The sequence below is a fragment of the Oryza glaberrima genome, chromosome 11, assembly GCF_000147395.1.
Source record: "Oryza glaberrima chromosome 11, OglaRS2, whole genome shotgun sequence".
In the NCBI taxonomy this organism is placed as follows: Eukaryota; Viridiplantae; Streptophyta; class Magnoliopsida; order Poales; family Poaceae; genus Oryza; species Oryza glaberrima.
Window position 1 is genome coordinate 17,862,845 of NC_068336.1, and position 14,149 is coordinate 17,876,993.

A 14,149-nucleotide genomic window follows, 5' to 3' on the forward strand; every position below is an offset into this window, starting at 1 on the left:
CCGAACCAGGGATGGCACCCTCACCACCACCGTCCACATGGCGGCTCCTAATTGGTTCCGTTATGGGTGAACCTACTTCACAAACCGACATTTGCAACTGTCATTGGAGGCTATAAAAGGAGGAGAAGCTCTCACTTCACAACGCACTAAAGAAGCAATACCTATATTTCTCATTTGTATTACTCTCTAGATTAGTGGAGTTTAGGCTTAGAGTAGTTCTTCAGTTTCCTAGTATCCACAGAGATTCAGATATGTCCTTAGTACTTTTCTCTCTTTGTAAGATTATGAGCTTAATAATGAAATTATCTTCTTTAGTTATTAGTGTCCATAGTTCATATATTGCTTTGATAGTTATATGTTCAATGAGTAGTTTATATTTCTTTCATATGATTCACTTGTTTAGCATTGTTGATCTATGACATTACATCGGTCCAATGATCTTAATGGATTGCACTAGATCTAACTTATCCATCCTTCATCCGAAGGATGGTAGTTCTGGGGGAATTAGTTGTATTATTTAGCAATGTATGCATGGTGCTTAGGTTGATTAAATGTCATTGGAAGCAGGTGTGCCCCATGGGTTATAGAGGTAGCCGGCAGGTGGCGACAGTCATGTTCATTCTTTGTAATCCTTCATATTCGGGTACGACGTAAGAGTTCTTAAAATGCTATAACCACGTTGGCACAGTAAAGAGTGGTCTCTCAGTAGTGACTAGATGCTTAGAACTAAGTCCTAACATTATATAAGCATATGTATGTTTGAGTATAATCTAAGCATTGTAAGTGTAAAAGTACATATGAAACCATAACTCTCTGTTGTCCTTCTTCATAATATAGTTTATTATTTATAGAGATGATTTTTATGTGTCACACTACCTTGTTATTATTATTATCATTTATCCTTGCTAGGCTATTAAATATTACTCATGATATATACTATGATTATGAACGTATTGATCTATTATTTATACTGCCATCTTCCCTTTGGAAAAACAAATAACAATACCCTAAATACTCACGGGTGAAATGTATGCTTGCAGATTTATATGTGATCGTAACAAATACCAACAAGCTTATAATGCATTAAGATAGAAGTTAATTGTCCATATTTTAGTGGTGTAAAGGTCTTAAACTCATAATTATTCATTGCAGCACAATCTTATGAGTCATGATACATAGCATGTCAATCATAATATTATTGGTCGTAGCTTCACAAATCATACTGCACATGAATTTTAAACCTTGTATTTCGATGTAACGAGTTTAATGGTTCAATGAATTACCTTGGATTTTTTAAAGAGTCGAGTCGAGTTGCATTTTTAACTCGTTATATCAATGAATCAAGCTAAGCTAGCTCGTTAACTTAAAAGTTTTCACGAGTGGAGTTGAGTTGGCTTGTTAGCAACCCCTATTAATACCTATGGTGCGGGTCCCATTCTAGAGTTTTTGACATATCCTATACATTATACAAATATTTCTATATATCACTTATGCATAGTGCGCTAACCATAGCTTAATATCCTATTAATACCCTAGCTTAAGTAGTTAGCATGTGCAATATGCACTCTCTCTATAACAAAATCAATTCGAACTATAAATCTCGATATGTTTTTTGTTCATATTTGTTGTTAGGATTAAACCTTTTTAAACGGAGGGTGTAGTAGTACCATGCAAGACTAGTTTCTAGTGACATACTAATCCCTTCGGTTATTTTTATTTGATGCCAGAAGTAAACTTAACTCCCTCGGCATCAAACAAAGATGACAGGAGGGAGTACAGGAGAATGCTTCAAATCAGCCGTCCGGGCGGAAGGAAAAAATCGGACGTTCACATCTTGGGGTAGGTGCATACGGTCAGATTTAGGAAACTGTTTCATAATGATTGAGAATTCAAACTTTTTTTCTCTCCAACTATTTATCCAAACTATGAATAAATTATATATTTTGATTCATTATAATTAAATCTTCGGAACAAGATCTCACACCATTGTATTCCGATGACTTTTTTCTGACTCTTTTTAGTGTTGCACAAAGTGTTATTGGAATGTTTCAATAAATATTGGTTGATGTTTCACATAGTTATTTGTAATGTTGCACGTGGTGTTTTTCCATGTTCTAGCAAGATCACTGTAATAAGATCTCATATAATTATATTTGTAATGAGAAAAATATATATGTGTGTGTATGTGTGTTTTTCATCAGGTGCAATTGGATTTTTTCATGTGTGAGAAATAGTGTTTCAATGGAATTTCACTTTGTAATAAATTTTAAGTTTACTGTTGCAACAAAATGTTGCTCATAGTATTATTTAAATGTTTTAATAGATATTTTTTAATGTTCACTAATTCTTTGTGACAGTTGCACATAATAATATACTTGATGAAACATTCAAATAATATGATGTGCAACATTCACAAATAAGTAATGAAACATCATAATATATTTATTGATCCCGTGTACAACAGTAAAACATCATTCAGATAAAAAGCTTAAAATGTGCAACATAATCAAATTATATATGAAACATTTATTTCTAACACGTGAAACATTAAATCTTAATGATTGAAACATATATAATTTTTCAATAAAAATATAACTGCGTGAGATCTTGTTGTAAAGGTTTAATTATAAGGAATACAACCATATGATCAGAATGACAATAAGATAAATAGTTTGGAAAATAAATCATCTCAAAGGTTACTAATATATGTTAATCAATACATGCATATAGTATCATCAGGTAACAGTCATGTGATCAACTTGCTGACGTAGTACTCTGATAGCGTCCGATATTTTGCGTTGCATCGGACGTCCGAGCGGTAGTCTCCTCCGGGAGTACATGCAGATGACTATCAGTCCTTAATGTGGTATATATACACGCACTCTGGGAAATGTTTATCTGCAGCTTCAGAGTACTGCAAGAAAATCTGATGTAGATTTGCCCGCTGCATGTACCAACTGAACTGAGATTCAAGTGTATCCAACTCTTCAGTTAGAAAGTGATTCACTCCAATCCTCAGCACCACCAAAATTCAGTAAAAAAAATTCCTACGTAATTAAGGCCGTAAATGAATCAACCCATGAACCCATTTTACAGGCTAAATAAGTGGATAATCCGATCACTTAAAATTAAATAAATAGGCTCACCGATTAATTCAGTTCCAGCTTATTTCTACCTTAGGTTGCTGCCACGTAGAGAGAGATATATGTCCCTGATGACACGGCAAGAGAGGCAGCAAAACACGTCGGTTTCGATGGTACTCCCTCCGTCCCATAATACAACTTGTAACATTTGATCACTCATCTTATTTAAAATTTTTTAAAATTATTATTTATTTTATTCATGACTTACTTTATTATCCACGATACTTTAAGCACAACTTTTTATTTTCTATATTTGCAAAAAAAATTTAAATAAGACGAGGGATCAAACGTTACAAACAAAAGCTCAAAATCTCTTATATCGTGAGACGGAGCAGATGCGGCGACCAACCCGACTACTGTCATTCACATTCCGTCGTTGTCCTCCTCCCCTTCCTGCGTTCCGTGCACATTTTGTACAGTACACTAGGGTATTTTAGGCTTCCCAAAACAAAAACTTTTTTATCTATCGTACCGAATGTTACGCATGTCCTTTCAAAAAAAAAAAGTTAAGACGTATACATAGAGTATTAAATATGAAAAAAAAACCAATTACATAATTTCCGTGTAAATTACGAGACAAATCTTTTAAGCCTAATTGCGCCATGATTTGACAATGTGGTGCTACAGTAATCATTTGCTAATGATGGATTAATTAGACTTAATAAATTTGTCTCGCAGTTTCATGGCAGAATCTATAATTTGTTTTGTTAGTAGACTACGTTTAACACTTCAAGTGTGTCTGTATATCCGATGTGACAACCAAACTTAAATATTTTCCTCAACTAAGCAAGACCTTAGTTTATGAAGATTAGTAGATTGCTTAGCAGTGCATTGGCATGTATACATAAGCTGTTCTTTTCTTCTCAAGAATGAATGGATGGATGGACTTTCTGAGCTCCTAGTTAATCATTATGATTTTTTAGAAGCATATATATGAATATGTTTTTGGAAAAACTAGTTTAAATTATCTTCCGACTTTATAATAGTCAACTCGTTTTAATTTGTATGTATCCTCAAATTTGTTTGTATCCTAGGCTCATGAGTCATGGCCATGCCATCGATCGAGTGGTATATATCCTGGATGACACGGCGAGAGAGAGAGGGGTGGCTAATGTGCGGCTGATCGCACCTGGGCCTCCCCTATCCCTATATGTATGTGTGTGTACACGCAAACATAAAATTTATATATACATATACATGTGTATATATGTAAAGTTTATACGTATAATGTATATACATACGTACGTATGTGTATACATGAAGTCTACAGGTATATTCAACTATAAAAATCTTTGTATATGCATAGGTTTTACACATATACTTTGAACATACAAAAGGTCTAGACATACGCATATAAAATTTGTACGCGGAGTGAGCACAGCTCAACTGATTAGGTGTTTCTCGTGGTGGAACCAGCTCACCTGAGTTTAAACCATAAACTTGACATACGGATGCTTATATTTACGGCTAACTATTCTCTCAGTAGTAGACAGCGTACCCTTCGATAGCGAGACGTCTGTGATAACTTTTTGTCATCTCTCGTAGGGGTGAGTATGCGCACATCTTCGTTTTTACTATTTCTCTCGGCAAAAATGCTAATTAGCCATCAGTCACGCGCGAATGATTTCTGAACCAGAAACGTGATGGCTAATTAGCATTTTCGCCGAGAGAGGACAGCCAAAAGTGCTGCGTCGATTGCGATTGGGCTCTCGAGGCCTGCAACCAGGCCGACCGAGTGGATGTTACGTGCACATTCAGCCGGTCTTCACGCACGCACGCGTCGGTCGTCCTCTTCCTGCGTACCGTGCAGATTCAGCCGGCCGGGTTGCTTGCCTGCTCGTCCATGCCACCAACAACTCTCGTGTCCATCCATTTCTGGAACAACCAAACTACTCCTAAATCCACCATGGATATGGCACCCATGGAGGCTACTAGTAGTAATCCCTCAATCCCTCGATCCCTAAATATTTAACGCTGTTAACTTTTTTAAACATGTTTGACCGTTTATTTTATTTAAAAAATTTAAGTAATTATTAATTCTTTTTCTATCATTTGATTCATTGTTAAATATACTTTTATATATACATATAGATTTTCGTATTTCACAAAAGTTTTCGAATAAGATGAATGATCAAACATGTTTAAAAAAAATCACGGCGTTAAACATTTAGAGGAAGAGGGAGTGGTTTTTTTATTAGTTTTCTCCGATGTAAAGCGACATGACATGAAGACCAAAATGCATTTGACATTTTTCTAATGTAAAACGACATGACACATATGACCAACACGCATTAACATATGTACATTCGCTGTTCTTTTCTTCTTATGGATGGATGCACACGTTTTCTGAACTCCTATAAACATTGTGAATTTTTCAGGAAAAAAATCTATATATAGATTTCATAGAAAAGTTTTTATATCATTTTCAACTTTATAATAGTTAATTCCTTTCATCTGTACCATCAATTAATTATCATAAGTCAATCATCTACTTCCTCTATCCCAAAATAAACATACCTAAAATAAGACGAAGCATTTTATAGTACAATGGACCTACACCCTTTGTCTCCAAAAGTAACATGTGCAAGTCCAAATTCATAACTACTCCCTCCATCCCCTAATATTATTTATTTTATTTGTGACATACTTTATTATCCTCCATCCCCTAATATTATTTATTTTATTTGTGACATACTTTATTATCCAAAGTAAAAATTGTGCAAATATAAAAAACGAAACGTTTCTTAAAGTACTTTAGATAATAAAGTAAGTCACAAATAAAATAAATAATAATTCTAATTTTTTTAAAATAAGACGAATGGTTAAACAATACAAGCAAAATATAAAAATCACTTATATTAAAGGACAGAGGGAGCAGTATTTGAAATTTTTTTTTTACACAGAGGGAGTAGACTTGGCTTGTTCAGATTCGTTCAAATTTGTTATAGTAGAAAACATCTCATATTATCCAAGATTAGTTTATCTCGGGAATTCAGCAATTTAGCGCAAAAGAACAGGGCCGCAAGCTCAGTGCCACTCGGTTAGCCATTGATGTTGATGCCATCCATTGACGAGCAGCAGTGTGTCATCGTGTGGGTGACACCATGGGTCAATGGAGGTAGGCGTTACTACAATCCGCGCACCAACCGCGGAAAAGAAAAGAAGAGACCACCACTGCCTGCCTTCAGGGTTGGCATTGCCATTCAAACAAAGCAGAAGACCTGCCTCTCACCAAACCAACAAATCTCTCAACACACAAGTCTCTCTCACAAAGGAGGACCCATCACCATCATTGCCAAACACCAACAAACATACATATCATCAGGTTCCTGACCAGAATCTCTCTCAACCATTTGCCACTCACTCAGGATGAATCACAATGTCATGATTCCACTAAGATTCGCCGTGCTGCTAACGACTTGACCCAAAAAAAAAAAGACGCCATATACATGCACAACCTTAGGTTGCAAGATAGCATGATAAGTAGCCAGTTCCATCTGGCTGCACTGGAGCAAAACTGAAAGCAAAAATAAAATCTCAGATCACATGTTAATTTGGGCTACAATAATCTTACCAGGCTACTGCTATAATTTAGCAAGATGAAACAAAGGAATGTCAGTTAAGGTAGATAATATATTAGACTCAATTAAACAGGGGCTATTTACAAGGAGGTGGCAGCTTAGTGCTGAGAGAGAGGAAGTGCAGGGTGGGAGGGCTGAGCTTACTTTTCTACGCATACCAACATTTATATGGTAGGACTGGCGGCTGACAACTTACCTCACCAAAATAGAAAACCAAAACTGCAGCAAATAAGAGTGCAACTTGACCACCAAGGACAAGCACCATCTACAAATAGGGTACTTTGGGCTTATCCAATACATCAAAGGGGGAAAAAAAGCATTAACTCCACTACGAAATGCATTTTCTTATAACGATGCATCGCGTTCTTGTCTCCCATGTTACTTCAAAAGACCTGCCAGAAAGCAAGATGATGGAACAAAGATGAGCACCGGAGGCCGTTTATACTTTACTAGTTATAGTGAAGAAAGGTGAAATGCCACTACTCACGTTACCAGATGGGAAAGCATTAGCAGTTCTCAGAATTAAGAGACGAGGTTGACAAGCAGCCTCGCATTTCTCTGCCGACTGAGCCCCTTTCCATTGAATTAGCATGACTATCTTCTGATCTTGAGTTCAGGGTTCCCGGATTCATCCGCTGGACCTCTTCTCTTGTGTAGATGAAGATCTTGTGAACCATGTCGCAGAATTCACTGTTCAAGAATGATTGTCTGATGCAGTCAGCATTTGTGATGTCATTAAATCAGATCAGCGAATGAGGAAAGCATTTAAGAGTTAACTCACATCCAGGGATCATCCCCAACTAGCATCATGTCACCTTCGTTGTCAGTGTAGACAACCATCCACTCCTTCTTAGGACCCTTCAGTTCACCGTTGAAATCAAACATGTCATCCAGCTCAGCAATCAACTCTTCATAGCCCTTAAACTTTGTAAGGTCCACAGACCTGCCAAGTGCAATGCCTTGCTTGTGGACCTGGAAATGTATAGTTTATCAACCATCATGTTGGAAAACAGGGAAAATCTAGAAAAAATAATTAAGCTGAGCACTTGAGGATGGTATAAGTAGTGCCAAACATGCTTCCGAAGGAAAGATTATATGTAAGAAACAAGGGTTTGATTATGCATCTATAGGAGAGATTAGAGAATGAGTTGAGCTATATTAACTTTGGCAAAAAAAAATACTGAGCAAGTTTGTACATTTGGACCTTTGAAATATAATACTACCTCCGTTTCAGGTTATAAGACTTTCTAGCATTGCCTACATTCATATAGATGTTAATGAATCTAGACACACATATACGTCTAGATTTATTAACATATATATGAATGTGGGCAATGCTAGAAAGTCTTATAATATGAAACGGAGGAAGTATATCCAAAGGTGCTCCAAAATTAATCTTATTGGGCATATCTAGGAGGGGAGGAAAACTTGTTGGAGAATTATTTAAAATCATTCACAAGGAAGAACTTGGAGATTGCAAAGAGGTGATAAGTGCAATAATAACAAGAAAGTGGTACCTTCTTGCAGCTTCTAGTTGATACACCTTGTGATTTGCACGACATGTTTCGTGAAGCTTGCTGAGAAGAAGGCTTCTCAGGAACAGAGTCTGGTTGCGGAGTATCAAGTGGCTTCATGGCCTTAGAAGGATCAGAACATTTCTCTACTTCAGTTACATCTGGTCGGCGCCATTCAGTAGCACCTGGTGTTTGTGGCGTCCCATCATATACAACACTTGATGGAGATTTCAAAGGTTCAGATTTCGCTGGGCTGTCAAGGTGAATTCCAAATAGTTTGCATGAAGCACCTTTAGCTTTCTGAACATCACCATGGGCAACAACCAGAGGTTTAGGCTTGATCAGGCGTGGCTGTGTATCATCCATGTGGGAATTTGGCATCATATGGCCAAACCAACCCCCTGAGTATTGCTCAGTACCTCGGCCTGGCAGTGCAGCATAAACTCCATTCCCAAACTTTGTATTTCCAGGCCTTTGAGACAACACACCAGCTTCCTGAATCATTGAATAGTTCTGTTTGTTTAATCCAAGGCGAGTATTTGGAGGCATGAAGGACCATGAGCTGGGGAACATATTGTGATTGCTCTGTTGATCTTGATACTGAGCATTTACTGTGTGCCAGAAGTTAGAATGGCCTGCAGTAATCTGCTCAGGTAAAGAACAGAAACCCTGTGGGGTTTGTACATCTTTAGGTGGCTGAAATCCAGATAGCATCTCACTGTAACTCTCAGGCTTGCTCATCTGCATCCGACCATCTGAACCTAGCTTCCACTGTATGGGAGTGTTATTTTTCTCACGATCAAATCCAGATGGACGCATGATTGATTTCTGAGCACTTTCTAACTCGCTGCTATTGCCGAAACCACTTTTTGGGGTTGCATTCTCTTGTGTCTGGAAGGTCCTTTGCGTACCATTTGGTTCAGACTCGACCACAACTTTCGTAGCAGCTAGATTGAAGAAAAGACGTGCATTAGTAAAGACAACGAAGCTATACTGTAGATTTCATATTGATGACAAGGTCTGACCTTCTTTTGCTATAGCAGAAGAGTCAGCCGGCAAAGCGGTAGCATTCGGACGAAGCCTCTTGGTTCTTGGAACTGGTAGTGGGTTGACAGGAGGAGGGCTTACAGCAGGTTCTATTTGCCAGGGAGAAACCCTTTCAGGGCGAGGTATGGAAGAAGCTTCATCCCATCTCACCTAAGTAACACAAAAAACTGTAAGAAATTCTCAGAAAATAAATGTTATTTAAATGGAAAGTGGCGAAAGAAATAAACCTTAAGGGAGCGCCATTTTGATTCAGGCCAGCCAGCTGGATCAGAATCCCCCATTCCGACAATAGTCCCAGTGAATCTAATGCATGAGCATTAAAGATTAATCGGTTGTTTCAGATACAGAGGAATCACCTGTCAAAAGTAGAATGCATATCCATCTAAGTGCTACCTTTGCTCTGGAGCCTCTTCACCTTCAAACCTCATCTTAAATCTCATCCCAATGGAGTAATTTCGTTTCAGTGATTCCATATAGCGATCGTAAGGGACCACAAACTCGGCTGGACTTGTCCTGATGAAAAATAGAAGATTTCAGCGATAGCGTTTAAGTGCTAGCACAATCGGACAAATTTAATTCTATCACATAGCAAGATCAGTTCAGAATTCAGGTGACAAGTAAACAGACAATGCTCCCAAGTGCATAAATAAAATCATGTGCATAAAATCCAGAAAAACTTCACAACAAACCTAGGCTTGTAGTAGACAGTGAACATGGTCCCTGTGTTAACAGCATGCCATGCTGTGGCAAGAACCCCAAGATGCATGCTGTGGCTTGATATCACTGAAGATGGAACATTAGCTTGCTGCCTCATTGCACGCCTGACTCCAACACGCAGTTCCCCGTTCTCACCTCTGTGCAGATCATATAGGGGGATATTTATTAAGCAGTACAGGGGAAAGCACAGGTAGACAAAGCAAACACTGTCAAATTATCAAACCTGAGAAAGATAAAGGCATCCCCAGCAACAAGCCGTTTGGCACTAACAAACACACTCCAGCCACTCTGCAAAAGGTGTCTTCGTGGTTGACCTGATGTTGATCAAAAAGATATAGCTCAAGAAGAGTTGAAGCAAAAAATTAACTTCCTTCTAACCTAGGTGCAATCGAAACTCGGGCAGGACAACATAATCAATTAGCACAACTCTTACATCACAAGGGCATATGGAAGCATAAACTACTTGTCCTAAGAAACTAGAGCACGACCACTGCAGCATCAACCAACAAAAGTTGTAGTTATCCATACTCCATCAAGTGTAGGCCCATGCAAAGAACAAAAATGCACAAGAAATTGTGGGAAGCACAAACTGGTCCCTCTAATAAAGCCATCAAGATAAAACGGGATAGGCATCGTACCAAAAAAGTGCATTTAATACCAATATTATAAATGAAGGGGTTAGTCAAATGCAAGAACTGTTCTTACACTATACGATCAACCCAAGAGCAGTGTAAAGATGTCTCCTAGTCATGATATCATGGAAACTTGTGTTCATTAGCAAAGAGCAGTGAGCATCACACGTCCTTCAGAAAATAGAGAAATAAGTACGATGTTGGAAGAGTGATCACCTCTGAATATGTGACGAAAGCGCCATTCCACACCGTGCAGATCCTTGGCCACCAGCTCTTGTGTTGGAGGCTGACGGCTCATATCCTGATCAAGAAGCCAAAGCAAAGATCATCACTACAACTCAAGCATCCTAGTAAGACCTAGGACTACAAGTACATCACTGAAAACAACATCAAGTCAAAGAACCAGTGGGACGAACCAGTGGTGGGAGGCATTCGTCCGCGTGGCGTCGCAGCACCGAGAAGCCGCCATGTGTGCTCGTGTCCGAGGCGGTCAATGTCTTGCAGAATGAGTGCACCCGTGGCCTAACATGCCCAGCTGCTGGAGCAGAAGGCACCTCCTCCTCAGTAGAGCCGTTATCTTCTTGTTGCTACACAACAGACCAACATTTTTTTTCCTTTCAAAACGCTCAAAACTTCTATCCCGGAATGTATGAAGCAGTGACAGCGTGCAAACTGGAGACATTTTTTTTTTACCTTCGATTCAGGAAGCAGAGTGAGCTGAGCATAAACCTCGTCGGTGTCTGGCTCGGCCTACAAACAGAGCTATATATGTCAACCACACATACAACCAAGAATGAAAGCTCTCAGAATTCACAAGAAACACAAAGCAAGTACCTTCAGCTCAACGTTCATAACCTCACACAGGATCTTCCATGGGAGATTGTACAACTGCATCCGCTGCTCGCCTACCTGGTTGGTCGAGGCCTCCACCTGAAAATGGACAGGCAAAGAATTCCAAAATCAGCCACCGAAACACTGATTCCAGCCAAGAAAAAAAATACATTTGCAAGAATGCAGGAAGAACAAATTATCACTAGTTCAGTACCAAGCACGAAAATCCCCAGTTTTTTTTTTCTTTTGCGAAGTAAAACACAGAATTCCGAATTTTGGCAACCAAGAAGCCGAATTCGACTCATAGGCGAAGCGATCCGGCGCAAAAACTACAGAATTCCCCATTCAAATAGTTCCAATCTCACACTCAGCAACTGCGACAACTCGGAAACTTAGTTCGAACCAGAGAATTGCATACAGTATAACCGAAAAAACTGGGAAAAAACTTCGAATTTTAGAGAGGTAAAACGTAAACCCCAAAACCGCATCACCAAAAATGCTCAAAACCCGCCAAAATTCCACGACACAAACTCAAGAAAGCGAAATTCGCCAACGGCACAGACAAATTCCCCCCAAAATTTATCTTAAAAGATTCCCATCGCCGCTAGGACGCATAAACACCAAAACCTCAAGCATTTGAACAAGTCAAGAAGAAAAAAACGAGTGGCTTCAAAACAGCTCAAACCCGAAGACGCCACTCGGATCAACAGAAACACGAAGAGAGAGAAAAGAGAGTTGAAAACCAAAAAAACTCTCAAAATCAAACGGCGGAAAAGGACCAGGAAGAGAAATCGAAATGGAACTAATAAACTCTCTAATAAAAAGCGGGGAATCGCGGAGAGGCGAGAAAGGCGGCCGCCGCCACCGCCACCACCCCGCGCCCGAATTGGGCGGCGCGCGCTCTGCTCGACCTCGAGCTCGGACTCGGACTCACCTGCTCGATGTGCCCCTGCGGGAAGTAGAACACCTTCTCCCCAACCCTCGGCACCGTCACCAGCGGCCCCGCGCACGCGCTCCACAGCTCCGTGAACAGCGCGTCCTCCCCTCCTCCTCCTCCTCCGCCGCCGCCGCCGCCTGCTGCAAGCCCAAAGCGCAAAACCCGGCATCACAAGCCAGCCCACAAAAAACCCACGCGCAAACCCACACACGCCCACCCACCACCGAGAGGAGCTCACCTCGCGCCACCGCCGCGGCAGCAGCATCCCCCTCACCGCCGCCGCCGCCGACCTCCGCCGTCGCCATCACCCCACCAGATCTTCACATCCCCCGCGGCCACGCCCGAATCGCGCGAATTCCCCCGCCGGATTCGCGCCCCCCGCCCCCTCGAATTCCCCTCCGATTCGCAGCAGCAGCACAAGCAGCTCCTCCTCCTCCTCCTCCTCCACCACCTCCTCTTCTTCCTCTCCTCTCCTCTCTTTTGTTTTAAATTTTTTTTTTACTGGGTGAATTTAAGCGAGAAAAAAGAAGAAAAAAAAACAGTATTGGCACAGCAATTGTGTGAGCTTTAAGGCGGGGGGGGGGGGGGGGGAGGTGGGTGTGTGTTGGCGGTGAGGTTACCGCGGGCGGGAGGAAGAAGAAGCAGAGGGGGTGCAATAATTTCACCGGGATGGGGGCTGGGCTGGGTGGGTTTGGGTTTGGGTTTGGGTGGGTTGGGGGTTGAGCTTGGGCTGTCTCGCTCCTGCAGACAAGGGGGGGTAGGTGCAATAAATATTCGTGTTGGGGGTGGATCCGGGGTGTGTCCCCTCGATGGCATTTTCGTGATTCTTTAATGCCGTTGTATACGGCTGTACTACTCTCCTGTCTACTACTAGTTTTTTTTAGAGCAGTGGGAAAGAGAACATAGGGTCTGTTTAGTCCTGAAAAAAAAATTTTAGATGTCACATCATATGTTTAACCGAATATCAGAAAGGTTTTTCGAACACGAATAAAAATAAATAATTTCATAACTCGCCTGGAAACCGCGAGATGAATCTTTTGAGCCTAATTAATCCATCATTAACATATGTGGGTTACTGTACCACTTATGGCTAATCATAGACTAATTAGGTTTAAAAGATTCGTCTTGCGATTTCCTCCCTAACTGTGCAATTATTTTTTCATTTATCTATATTTATGTTTCATGCATCTATCCAAAGATTTGATGTAATGTTTTTGGGAAAAAATTTTGGGAAGAAAACGGGCCATAATACTTTCGGATACTTTTATTATTAAGGATATATACAAGGACAGTGATATCTACTTACTCTATTCCAAAATAAATCCAACCCAAAAATAAATTTTGACAAAACATATATTTAGATTGATTCCTAGGATTGGAATTATTTTGGGACTAACCAATGTAAGATCAAAAGGATGTAGAAAAATAAATGAAACAATCATCAATAATTTATATTTGAATGTTTGTATTATTAATGGTTTAAAAGTGAATTTTGAAAAAATAAAAAATGAAAAATTTAGAGTCAACAATAAAGTTAAGTTTTCAAAAATTTAAGTTTTACCTAAGCTAACAACCAAAAAAAAAAGGCTTTTAGAGCCTCAGAAGTACCTTAGGTCCTGGTTTCGACTTCCCATGGGAGCGAATTTTCCAGGATTTAACGGCTTTTATTATCTAAAAACACAACCAAACAATGGGAGTCTTAAAAAAACAATGATGATATAGAATTAGTGAAGTTAGGAATACTCGG

The 14,149-nt window shown here is 39.7% G+C and overlaps 1 protein-coding gene across 3 annotated transcripts; it reads right to left on the bottom strand.

The window, feature by feature from the left end:
• Positions 1-6,756: 6,756 nt before the first annotated feature.
• On the bottom strand, positions 6,757-12,906 carry LOC127754289 (auxin response factor 23). 3 transcript variants are annotated; one of them, XM_052279769.1, is made up of 15 exons: positions 12,641-12,906; positions 12,400-12,542; positions 11,469-11,564; positions 11,328-11,384; positions 11,051-11,221; positions 10,851-10,935; positions 10,226-10,316; positions 9,975-10,139; positions 9,679-9,798; positions 9,513-9,588; positions 9,264-9,435; positions 8,242-9,185; positions 7,506-7,696; positions 7,217-7,414; positions 6,757-7,116 (listed from the first exon to the last, which is right to left on the bottom strand). In XM_052279769.1, the coding sequence occupies exons 1-14, from the start codon at positions 12,705-12,707 to the stop codon at positions 7,231-7,233; spliced, it is 2,562 nt and encodes an 853-aa protein (XP_052135729.1). In that variant the 5' UTR covers positions 12,708-12,906; the 3' UTR covers positions 6,757-7,116; positions 7,217-7,230. The 3 variants fall into 3 exon arrangements, with proteins under 3 accessions (XP_052135729.1, XP_052135730.1, XP_052135728.1); XM_052279770.1 differs by having other exon boundaries at positions 7,212-7,414; positions 12,400-12,539; positions 12,641-12,905; XM_052279768.1 differs by having other exon boundaries at positions 7,212-7,414; positions 12,641-12,905.
• Between the last annotated feature and the right edge of the window lie 1,243 nt (positions 12,907-14,149).

What these genes read in the sequence shown, in the direction of transcription:
- LOC127754289 (XM_052279769.1), bottom strand. Translation starts at nt 12,707, where the DNA reads ATGGCGACGGCGGAGGTCGGCGGCGGCGGCGGTGAGGGGGATGCTGCT. An exon ending in CTCTGCTTCCTGAATCGAAG is followed by an intron (nt 11,222 to 11,327) that starts GTAAAAAAAAAA and finishes TCTGTTGTGTAG; the next exon opens with CAACAAGAAGATAACGGCTC. An exon ending in CAACTAGAAGCTGCAAGAAG is followed by an intron (nt 7,697 to 8,241) that starts GTACCACTTTCT and finishes ATACATTTCCAG; the next exon opens with GTCCACAAGCAAGGCATTGC.